Source organism: Falco cherrug, chromosome 20, assembly GCF_023634085.1.
Source record: "Falco cherrug isolate bFalChe1 chromosome 20, bFalChe1.pri, whole genome shotgun sequence".
Lineage (NCBI taxonomy): Eukaryota > Metazoa > Chordata > Aves > Falconiformes > Falconidae > Falco > Falco cherrug.
Window position 1 is genome coordinate 3712302 of NC_073716.1, and position 12193 is coordinate 3724494.

Sequence of the window (12193 nt, forward strand, 5' to 3'; positions counted from 1 at the left end):
TGTAGTTGACACAAGAAAACATTATCAATTTTGATAAGTAAGCAAGTAGAGCATGGAGGAGACAGGCTGGTGTTCTGCAAAAAGGCCGTGCGCGGGGACAGTGACCATTCCCACAGGGCCAAAGTGCACTGCCCACAACATCACTTGAAAATGTAGCATCTTCCTGCCTCCCTCGGAGCTGCCCATCACTATGTGTCAGTATTTACGCTTATTACCTCGTTGTCCACTTTCAGATCTCTCTTCTTTTCCATGATGTTCACAAGAATTAATGACGTTTGCACTGACTTTGTGCCAAGACCACTGCTACTCACGCTGGCTAACAGCCCGTCGTTGCTTCCTTTGCTTCCACCTGTATGAAACCATTTGCTTCCACCTGTCTGACATTTAGTTTGTAAATACTTTTGGGACATTTTTATGTCTTAGACTTGCATAATCCTTTCCTGCACGGTGTTCTGCCCCAAGGCTCTGCCCCTAGGCTACAGGAATACAAATAATAACAAAAGTGGAGGTAAAGAAATCAGTTTTGTAGGGAAAAAAGTTGGTACTGATGGAGGACTCGGCAGTGCTAGGTTAACGGTTGGACTTGATGATCTTAAAGGTCTTTTCTAATCTAAATGATTCTACGATTCCACGATTCTATGCTTTCGAACAAGATGGTGGCTCACAGCTAGAGAAAGCAGAAAGCCATATGGCCAGCAAACACACACACACTCACACACGCCTCTGCCCGATCCGTGGTGAGGTCTCAGTGCGGAGCCTCAGAGCCCTGACACGGTTGTAAGGAGCAGGGCGATATAACACGCGCTTGGAGACTGCAAGCTGCCCGCCTGCCAGCACAGAGCAAGAACAAAAATCTAACTGGTTTCAAAATACAGACTGGTTGGTCAGGGACCGGCTTTTGAATGTCTTTGCTGTACCAGTCCCAAGCTCCATTTCCCAGCCCAACTGGCAGGAGCCCAATAAAGCTCCAAATAATGTAATTATATCCCAAATATGAGTACTTTGGAAGAACTGTATGAGCGTTTCTAATCTTCACTGGTAAAATGTCATTCGGTAGCCCATGGACCTTTCCACCAGGACATATGTAATAGGCTGTACAATGCTGCAAACCAGCTTGTTTTGTGGAGCAAGACCTATTCCTTCTTCCTATTAGGTAACTGCCAAAAGAAGGTGTAGGTGCTCCCTGCCCACCCGTAGAGAAACGTCCAGTATCTGCAATGTCTCCTCCTAAACCTGAGACTCTGAAAGGGAAAGAAAGGCTGCCTCAGCGCAGAGCGCTGCTCTCTGCAGATTGCTATTAGGTAACTTCTGAAAACCCACACAGCAGAAGCAAAGCTCCAAGCAATCCAGACATTATATTAATTTCTGTTGGCTCTTACAGCCGCACCCTGTCTTCAATTATATTCCTCAAAATGACGGATGAAAGCCAGATTTACTCCCTATCCTCCTTTGTGCTCATGATTTTCACTACTGTGAGTCTAGGCTGTGTGGGGAGCATGGGGGCTGTGTTTCTAGGAGGAGGATGGACTTGTATTTCAGGCACTGCAGTCTTAAGCTAGGAATCTGAGCTCTGACAGACTCTGGCTCTGTCCTTGAGCAAGTTATTTCACTGCACCATACGAATAATGAATATTCTAGGATGCTGCCAGCCCTGGGTAGGCATCTTTTTATCATTTCTGATCTAAGTAAAGAAAGAAATCATCTCACTGGGGAGTGGAGAGTCCTAACTTGTGCTGGTGAAAAGACGATCACATTTATATAAGCTTGGGGACACTCTCCTATCGCGGTGACAGAAGCCACCTAACTTCCCACCAGTGAGTGAGATCTGGCTGAGCATGTGAGTGTAGATTTTCTCTGCCCTTCTTCTTGGAGGTGACGGCTGCTCTCAGGACTCCCTGTCAGGTGTCACACTCACCACCGAAGAGGATTTATCACGACGACTCCTATAAATGTGGACATACTTGAGTCAAAGGTTACTTGTGAGTAAGAGTTGCCTGGAAATTTCACCCTGAAGGAACAGAAGCCTCTGTCCCCTGGAGAGCAGAATATCCTCTCATTATAGCAGTCTGCTGGAGAAAGGCACTTGCACTGGTGGAGCCAGTTCTCCGAACGCTCTCTGGCTATTGCTTGCCTGGTTTTGGAGATCGCGCTCCCATGACTGGCCAGGTTGGGCTAATGCCTGCTCCTGCTCTGACAAAGAAATGCAGAAAGCTTTTCTCCTCCTTATTTTGTGCTTAAGCACAACCCTAGTAATGGCAAAGACCTGCGGGATCACATCTCAGTCCATCCAGAGACCTGGATATATCGCCCATGGATACTCCCTTTCCTGTCATCTCTTTCTTTATCTACAATCACCACAAATTGAGGCAGCACGGACAGCAATTAAAGTAATTAAAAAAAATAACTTCAGAGAGGTACTTCATACAGTTCAGCTTATATCAAGTCTGTGTAACATCTAGACACAGACGACTTCCAAGATTTAGCAGGCCTGATCTTCACAGACCGTGAGCAAGCTGAATTCTCGTGTTTGCGTGACCAGAGAAATATAATCCACCAACGGGGAGCTAAACCCACAGGGGAATTAGCTCAGTGATTTGAGAAATCTCACAGTGAAGTGTGTATTAGTCCTACTGTCTGTCATTGTGCCAGGTGACAGACATCTACACCACGATATCCCTGGTCTTTTCACTACTACGGTCACTACTAGTCACACTTTTCAGAAGTGAGAATTTATATTAATTTCCCATTTTTGTTTCACGTACCCTACCATAGCATGTGATAGAAAAGTGTTTATTGGACTAAGAATAAAATAAATACAAATTAATAAAAGATAAAAGGCACTTTGATGTTATAAATAACAATGTTTCTTCTTTGTACATAATCTAGGGCAACTTTTTTTTCTTGACTTGTTGTAAAGTTTGCATCATACAAAAAGCTGATGACTCATAAAACATTATTTTACTTTTTGGAATAAGCTGCTGACATGTAAAGTATCTTCCTTGTGAACTGGGATTTCTAGAGGGAAACTGCCTATGGGCTATTTATTCTTGGCATAAACAGCAAGACTAGCCAGCCCCGTGGGAAGAAGAAACACCCTATAGGTGACACCCCCTTTGGAAGGTATAAATAGAGATCTGCGGCAAGAACCAAGTCGCAGTCTGATTCAATATCAAGCTGTGCATCTTGCTTTGGGCTTTGGGTTGGATCTGCAGCTGTCCTCAAAATGAGTTGTAGTATTAAGCAGACAACTGGCTCTCTCAGGGGCAGGACCAGCGGTGGCAGCTGTGTTATTGGTGGTGGTGGTGGTGGTGGAGGAGCACGGATCTCCTCAGTCTCTTCTGGAAGATACACGACTTGCGGGATAGGTGGTAGCCGAGGGTTTTCTGGTAGAAGCTACTGTGGTGGTGTGAATTACGGAGGAGGACTGAGCACTGGCAGTTTGGTTGGTGGAAACTATGGAGGTGGCTTAGGAGCCGCTGTCCTCGGAGGATGTTCAGGCATTGGATTCAGCGGTGGCAGTGCTCGCTTTGGCGGTGGCATGGGGGGTGGCCTTGGTATTGGTCTTGGTGGAGGGGTAGTTGGAGGTGGTTTTGCTGGTGATGGCATTCTTCTTTCTGGTGACGAAAAAGTCACCATGCAGAACCTTAATGACCGCCTGGCTTCTTACCTGGACAAGGTGAGGTGCCTGGAACAAGAAAATGCTGACCTGGAGTGCAGAATCAGGGAGTGGTATGCCAAGCAGGGCCCTTTTTGTGAGCCCCGGGACTACAGCTGCTATTATAAAGAAATAGAAGATCTTCAGAACCAGGTAACATCATTTCTCAGCTGCTTTCTCCCTTGTAAACTTCTCCGATGGTGCTGATTCACAACTTAATGCAGTTATCAACAGTAACATTTCATTGTTGTAAAATGCTTTTTGTAAACAGCCATTAAGACAACTGCCTGTAGAAAGCCCTAGAGCTCAAAGGTAAAAACCTTGAGTGTTTGGCCTGTTTCCACTGCTTTTATTCATCAGATATATTTGAAAGGGAAAATATTATCTTCATGGAATATATCTGGATAGGCTCAGTAGTCTTTCCAAATGAGGTTTGTGCCAAGGTGTTTAAATACATATATGCCAAGAAAGCAACTGAAAGTGAAATAAATAATGGATTGCATTAATTTGCCTGAATGTAAATTATTCTGTCATCAGTCTTGCAAGATGTTATTTACAAGTTTACTCTTTCATACAGAATTGGGAAATATAGGACATCTAATTAAAAATAAGAACAAAGAGAACATCTCCATAACACGTTTTAAGTATGCAATTTAGAAGCAAAACCAGCGTGCTTGTTTTGCAAAGTGTGTTTGGCAAAAATTCTAGCATGTCCATGCACAAAGAAGAACAAAGTGAAAATAATCCAGGAAATGGACAGAATGAGACAGACTTATAATTAAGTCTTGAAACAAGACTTTTAAATCTCTCATCCATGAAAGTAAGGTTTAGATTTAACAGGTTAGGTGGATTGTGGAGGATGCTGGAAAACACTGACAATATCTCCTTGATTGTCTGCATCTGAACCATGTATTTTATCGTTGTAATGCCTTCACTGTGCTTCACTGAACACTCACCCCTGTGTCTGCTGCGCTCCTCAACTCCCCCATGCCTGCTACCCAATATGAAAAAAAAAGAGAGCAAGAAAGAGGTTAGGTCTGGTAGCACTGGTTAGTGGGTACACTTGAGCCTGAGGATACAGGGGAGAAGAGACTTCAGGAGTGAATATTCTTTTTCCAGATTGTCTGTGCAACCATAGACAACAACAAGATCATTCTGAACATTGATAACAGCAGGATGACAGCTGACGACTTCCGTGTGAAGTGAGTACCCCTGGGCCATCCCCTCCCTATGTCGCTGCTCCTGCTCACAGCTGGAAAGAGGAGCTCTCAGACAGGTCTCCTGCGACCCTCCGGTCAGGACAGGCTGGAGGTGCAGAAAAGCTCTTTCATCCATCGCCTCTAGATCTTAGTTAGTGGCAGATCCAGAATGTAAGATTTGGGATAATAAGATATTTTTGAGTGGAGATTAGAGTTCTTTAGAAAGCAGAAGGGATCTGCAGACAAGGAGCAGCATGGGTTCACCTGAGCTGCCATTCTGGCACGTGGCGTCTTTCGAAGGGGAAGCTTTTGGTTTTTTCTGTTGGAGTGCAGAAATGTGGTGAGTGACACCTTCGCCCTGGTGAAAAAGGTCCAGAGAAGGCAGACCGAGAGCAGATTTGACAGAGCAAGCCTTGGACTGCTTTTCTCAGCATCCTGTTAGGCTAGTTAGGAAAATACTGTAAGAAAGATGGTCAAATGAAAAAAAAAAGAGCAAACGGTGGTGCCAGACACTGACTACTCTTTCCTGCTTTCCTTCTCACTGGCAGGTACGAGACGGAGCTGGCCCTGCGCCAGAGCGTGGAGGCTGACATTAATGGTTTACGCCAAGTCCTGGATCAGCTGACTCTGTGCAGGTCTGACCTGGAGGCACAGCTGGAGTCACTGCGGGAGGAGCTCTGCTGCCTGAAGAAGAACCACGAGGAGGTAGGGTCCTGCCCCTCTCATGTAAAAAGTGTTAATTCCTGCAGGATCCATTGCTCTCCCTTGCTGTGGTCCCCACCTCTGGGGTGCTGGCTGCAGAGGAGCAAGTGGTTGATGGAGACCCCCATGTGAACTAGGAATTGTAACTGTCCAGGGGCTCTCCCAGGCGCTCTGCTCTTCCCTCCAGGGGAACTTGGCTCCCTCAGGTTTTTCCTTCTCTTCCAAAAATGATATGATCTGGGTTTGGTGTTTCCAGGAAATGAACTGTCTGAGGAAACAATCGACTGGAGATGTGAGCGTGGAGGTCAATGCCTGTCCTGGCCCAGACCTGAGGAAGATCCTGGAGGAGATGAGGTGCCAGTATGAAACGCTGATTGAACGTAATCGCAAAGAAGTTGAGGATTGGTATGAGTGCAAGGTGAGTAAATTAACACAGCTCTGATTTTCCCCGGCTAATACCCAGGCAATGATTCCACAGTGATTTATTACACGTTAAAACCACACAACATGCTGTAACAGCATTTAGCATTGGTTTAAACGACAGGTGACACAGGGAATATTGCCACTCTGTGTCCTTTTCATGAGGTGACAGTTACTCACATGGGGCACATGTTAGGGAGACCTGAAGCAGAAACTCTTTACAAAGCAATAAGCAGGGAGAATAACTGGACAGCCGCGCTATTAGAAGAACAAGAGGAATGAGGAGCAGGGCTGACACTCCATTAGGATGAGAGAGTTCACCCAAACCTTTCTCATTTCATGTTTTTTGCTAGCTTCTCTGCTCTTTTCTTAATACTTAATCTGATTTACATTCCCTGAGGCTCTTCATTCTCGATTGGTGATTTTCAGATTGAGGAGGTGAATCGGGAGGTTATTACAAGCGGTCAGGAGGTAGAGACGTGCAACAACCAGGTTACTGAACTGAGACGCCAATTGCAAGCCCTGGAAATCGATCTCCAAGCTCAGCTCAGCCAGGTGGGTGGTGAGCTGGTGTAAAGCTCAGCTGTCTCACAGTTATGCTTTGATGTAAGAATTCCTAGTGAAATGCACTGTTTCTCATGCCTGTACTTGTATTGTGCCACATGTCACTCCTCAGAGGGACAACTTGGAATCCTCGCTGGCTGAGACAGAGTGTCGCTACAACAACCACCTTGCTGAGCTCCAGAGCCAGATCACCTGCGTGGAGCAGCAACTGGCTGACCTGCGCGCAGAAATGGAGTGCCAGAACCAAGAGTACAAGATCCTGCTGGACGTCAAATGCCGTCTGGAGCAGGAGATCCATACGTACCGCTGCCTGCTGGAGGGCGGACAGCAGGACCTTATGTAAGTAGGCTTGAGATGCACCAAAAGATACAACAAAATACCTGGGTCCTGGGTATTTTAACATAATAGCAAAGTGAACAAAAAGGTGGAGGCACTGCAAGGCTCCTTCACCCTTACTGACCTTTTTGGGCCACCTGGTAATTAGTGCCTACCCTGTGCCAGCCATTGCCACAAGAAGGGAGGTCACTGCAATATCCTGCCAAAAAGCAAACCAGACTGAGAACAGCGAGGAGAATGAAAAACTGTAGTTCTAGTTTATCTGAAATTTCCTTCACTAAAATGTTATTCTCCTGTCCCCTCAGTCAGCAAGGAGGAATTGGTCAGTCTTCGGGTCTAGGAGGAGGAGTTGCAAGAACAAGTGGAATAGGAGGAGGAGGTATTATTAGAACAAGCCACACTTACACTACGTCTTCCCAGATGCCATCCTGTGCAGCTGCGGAGATACAAGGTAAGAACTGCAACGTTCTACAAGATTTACACAGTCTTCTCTATTCTCACGCAACAAGGACAGGCAGCGACAAAGATCTTTCCCACATAGCTTACAGGTGCTATTTTAAAGTTTTATTGTGAGGCTACTGGGAAATACACCATGGGAGGCTACAAGTGCTTTCAGGAGCTGTGACTCTGCCAGGAAGCGTGAGAATGGCAAAAAGGGAGGAGTGGGAGGAGGGGGAAGCGGGGGGAAGAGAGATAGAAATGAGAAGGACGGAGTCAGCAGGCAGGCAAGGTACCGAAAACATGGAGAAAGGACTGACATGAAATCTGGGACAAAGGAAAGAGTAGGAGAAAGCAGAGTACCCAGAAATTAGGGGGAAAAAAGCAGGAATCATGGGAATACTGGCAGAAAACTACTAGTACTGTACAGGAAGGGGAAACTTCCTGCCAAACTGAAAAAGAAAGACAGAAACAAGGTGACAGTTGGTCCAGGAGAATGAGCGTGAGCAGTGGCATTGTTCTGGCAAGGATGCTGATGCCGTTCCCTCATCCAGATTGCTGGTGGTGCAATGTCTGCAGCTTCCACCATTCGGCATTTTTATGTAAAAGGGCAGACCACGTTCCAGCCAGCTACAAACCCCATCTGCCTGACTGGCAGGCAACAACCAGATCCTTCCAGGAAGAGAGAGTATTTATGCGAAGTCTAATTGAATTGGCTTCTGAAATGATCACCTGTACAGAATGACAGTGTGGGAAAGAATCTATTTTTGCTATAAACAAAGTAATGTTTCCTTTGATGTCTCCAGTGCCTTGCAGAAGGATTTGTGATTAAGCAGAGAAATGAGAATATCCAACAAGAGAAGCCTGAAGCAGAGCCATGGATGAAGAGAGAGAATATTTACAGTATGCCTCCGCAAAGAGCAAGGAGTGTGCTCTTTCGTATTACTCAGCGATGCTAAGCAATGTGTCAGAGGGATAGGCAGAGCGCTGGGCCACATTCTGCTTTATTTTGCTATTTGCTTTTTCTAGTCTGTATTGCTGTGTGTGCCCAACCACCATGACTATTGCTGGAGTTAACCAGTAGTATGATCACTAATGTACCTGCTGGTGAAAACATTTCTCTAATAAAACTTTGCTTCTGCCTGATGCAATCAAGAAACCTGTGTCTGGAAACTGAGTTCCTTTAGCAAACCAGTCGCTGACGCAGGGGCAAACCACAACCTCAGCCGGGCTGGCCAGCCTCTGCCACGGCCCCAGCAGGAAAAGCTGGAAAGCCACGCACAAGGGTCACCTGAACTGGTCAGGATCCTACTCCACTGGGGACAAAGCTGCTTTTCCAGTGGGAGCCAGAGAATCGCCTCGCTGGCCTTGCAGGTCTTGTCCACCTCCTCCCTGTCAAAGCCCGTAGCACACGTTGCCCGTTCCTGCATGACATCCTCCATGATCTACATGAACAGCCAGTTCAGGCAGATGCCTGTGTGCTTCCCACAGAGCATTGTGCTAAAACACAATTTTTAGAAAAATTTTGAAAGTCAGTGATGGAACATCTGGAAACAGATTGCCTTGGCCCCAGTCTAGTGCTGACACACCTGGGCTGTGCCCTTTCATACTTCATCATCCAGGCTGGGGCCTGGGATTAGGTTGAAGAGGAAAACTTGGTCTCCACAACTAATTCAATTTCTGCTGACACGGCTTATATTCCAACCTATCCTTTTCATTTTATAGGAATCTCCTCAGTGGGAAAAGGACTGGAGACAAAAGGTTTGTTTTCTATCTATTTTCACATAGTGACTGAGTCATTTACTGGTCATCCTTCTATTTCAAAGAGTTTCAGCCTGAACATCAGGAGCTGTTGAAAGATCATCTTTACATTAAACACCCCTTCTTTGGAGAACTGGCGAGGGCAGGATGGGAGCTGAAAAAGTGCAGCTCAACAGAGAAAACAATGGAGAAAAAAGCCAGTTAGGGCCTTTGGGTACACAAAGCCATTATGTCTTAAGCCTCACGAGCATGGCAAAGATCACTCCCTCCTTTGGGCCTCAAACAGCAGCCATGTAGCTGGTGCTGAGTCAGCGTGGACTAGCACAGTAACGTGCACATATCCCGACACTGACCTGCCCAGAGAAGCAAGGGCAGCAGTTTGGTAACTCGGGGCCCTGGAGCACTACTGGTGTGTGCAGCCGTGGGAACTGGGCTTGCAGAGTCATTCTGGGTTTGGAGAATTTTCAGTTAAAAAACATTATCAGCTGGAGGGTGTTTTGATGGTTAAATTGTCTGCTGGTCCAGAAACCCAAGCATTGATCAGTTTTACATGTCCACTCCACCCTACGCTGGATATGGCTGCTGTTATTTCTGGTATATGCGATGTGGCTGTTACATAGTCATATTCACTTAGGAGATGACCTGGCAAAGCAAAACTCCTGGTTACTCCTCTTCTGTCAGAAGCTGGAGGTTATGGAACAGCCGGCTTTGGGGGAGGAGGGGAAAGGGTACAAAGACAAAACCATTTCAGGACCATATATACATATAGTGTGGCACACTTTTCTAGCATCAGTTCTTTTATATAGATACCAATTTCTCAGTTACTGCAGAGGCAGACTTAACATAACCTGAAACCTTCCAGGAAAGCAGCATCCCCAAGGCCCGTAGGCAGCAAGTGTCTGAAGAAGCTCAGTCATTAATGTATCAGGGAGGAGATGAAAGGTGCCCTTCTCCTGTTGTAAAAGACCATGGAGAGAAGATGTCTCAGTGGTATTTCTTTTATTTAATCTACAAGACACTAAACTCAATAGTATCCAGGGGCTAGAGCAAAATAAGAAAATGCAGCACTGGAACAACTGCAATAATGACTCAGGAGTGTCCACAGGTAGACGCTTTTAATAAATCAAGTCTTAAAAATTCGTTCCAACCCTACAGAAAGTCCTAGACTCGATGCAGATATCTCTCAGTAGACGTGTAGGGCCAGTGCTTCACAAGAGATCAAAAGAGATACTTATCATGGTTATAATGGCAAAGGTCCATTGGCTGATTATAATGGCAAAGTTCCATCGACTCCTCTGTGTATATCCCGGTTGTTCTCAGAGCTCTGGCTGAGAAGTCAGAAAGCAAATCTTTTCCTTTTCCTTTCCCACTGTCTTCTCCTGCCTTGCTCAGCGCAAAGACAGACAGTAGGACCACCCAGTGCTGCCCTTTCTGGCCTCAATCCTTCCCAATCTACAAGTCCTCACACTCTTATTTCTAAAAATAAAGACACTGTAGTGATACTCTTCCAGTTTTCAGTTTTCTGGAAACTCTAGGCTACCTACAATAAATAAAAGCTTGCCACTTTCTTCTGGGAGCCCCAGCTGATTCCCACCAGGTCTGGGCTAGTTTTCTTCTCTCGCGAACTGCTACTGACATCTAGCTGCTCCACCTCGTTCCCTGTATCCATATCAAAAGCCTTCCCACCCTTCCCACCAGGTCCAGCAGGTGCAAAGCATGCACTTTCACAAAGGAGCTGTCCTAAATTCCTGAGAGGTTAAAGAAACCTAATGACATGACCAGAAGGACTCTAATAACCCAGACTTTATGAATATGCCTCTGGAAACCCCCCAGGGCTGCACAGACTCACCTCCTAAAACACTGTGATGTTGTTTGTGGACCTACAAGTTGGGATGCGTCTGGAAAGCAGCTCATGAGAAGGTGGCTTGTGATAAACAGTTCCCCAGCAGAATACACCCTGGAAACAACCCATATATTAAAGAGCTGCAAATTATGGAGCTGCAAACGTTGAGCTGGAAACTACATTTCCATGAGATTTCTGTATTTGTGCTAATGAGACAGACCCAGGAAGCTTATGAGTTCAAATAACTGAATGAAAACAGGAGGGAAAGTTTAATTTGTTTTTTAAGGTCTTCAGAACAATTATGTAATTTTATCTTAGCTTAACTTGTGCACCCATTTCCTGAAGACAAAAAGGAAAAATAGCGAGAAAGAGGGCAAGTCTGTGCCGTGTGAGGATCTGGGTTGCCTGCTTGAAGGTCCACAGCAGAACAAGGTGGGTCTAATGGATAAAGCTACAGGCCCACGGGGAACCAACATATCTCAGAAGAGCAGAAGCCATCCTCTCTGCTCTCTGCAATAATTACCACAACAGGCATGTAGACATCCTCCACTCCCACAAAGGAGTAAGTCATTCCATGTTTCTGCCTGCATTATTCTGATGTGCTCAAATGATAACTGTGGAGCAGAGGAAGGAATGTGTGCTCACTCAGAAAAGATGCTTGCTGCAGACAGCTATTGGGAAACTTCTCAAGAATCATACACAGGACAGGCAAAGCTTCAAGCAATGCAATATTACATCAGTTTCGGTTCATTCTTACCACCACACCCTGACTCCAATTATGTTCTCCAGTCCTAGTAATGAAATCCAGGTATTCCTTCCTATACACAATAACTTTATTACAGTTTTTACCTATTCTGAGCTCTGTTCCTTTGTATTTAGGGACTGAGTGAAGCACGACTTGGAAGGAAGGGCAGGCTGACATTCAGGCACTGCAGTCTGATATGGGAGACCTAGGCTCAGCTCCACGCTTCACCAGAGGCGTGCTCTTTGTCTTTGAGCAAATCACTTTGAGCAAGTCTCTCCACATCTCTGTCTCCAGCTTGCTGGAGATATCACCGGAATGCTGCTGGCTTTCGTTGTACTGGATAAGTAACATCCAAGGATGCAGAGATAAAGGGAGGCATCCTTTCAAAAGAAATAAGGAGACTAAAAACAATAGAATGATGGGCAAGCCCATGAATATTGGGATAATTCAGTCCTTCAGTAAATGGAATTATTTACTTGCCATAATAATAGCTATTCCAATCCACAATCCTGACACAGAGTGAGGATTTG

At 45.6% G+C, this 12193-nt stretch overlaps 1 protein-coding gene across 1 annotated transcript; it reads left to right on the top strand.

Moving 5' to 3' along the window:
• The first annotated feature begins 3223 nt into the window (after positions 1 to 3223).
• On the top strand, positions 3224 to 8469 carry LOC102048082 (keratin, type I cytoskeletal 19). The gene is made up of 8 exons (XM_005439331.3): positions 3224 to 3808; positions 4775 to 4857; positions 5403 to 5559; positions 5813 to 5974; positions 6406 to 6531; positions 6653 to 6879; positions 7182 to 7327; positions 8121 to 8469. Exons 1-8 carry the CDS (start codon positions 3224 to 3226, stop codon positions 8144 to 8146), a joined length of 1512 nt encoding a protein of 503 aa, XP_005439388.1. The 3' UTR covers positions 8147 to 8469.
• Positions 8470 to 12193: the final 3724 nt, after the last annotated feature.

Bases quoted from the DNA above. Each gene is read 5' to 3' on its own strand.
- LOC102048082 (XM_005439331.3), top strand. From the start codon at position 3,224: ATGAGTTGTAGTATTAAGCAGACAACTGGCTCTCTCAGGGGCAGGACC. The intron at 4,858-5,402 runs GTGAGTACCCCT...TCTCACTGGCAG, and splicing joins GCTGACGACTTCCGTGTGAA to GTACGAGACGGAGCTGGCCC. The intron at 6,880-7,181 runs GTAAGTAGGCTT...CTGTCCCCTCAG, and splicing joins GGCGGACAGCAGGACCTTAT to TCAGCAAGGAGGAATTGGTC.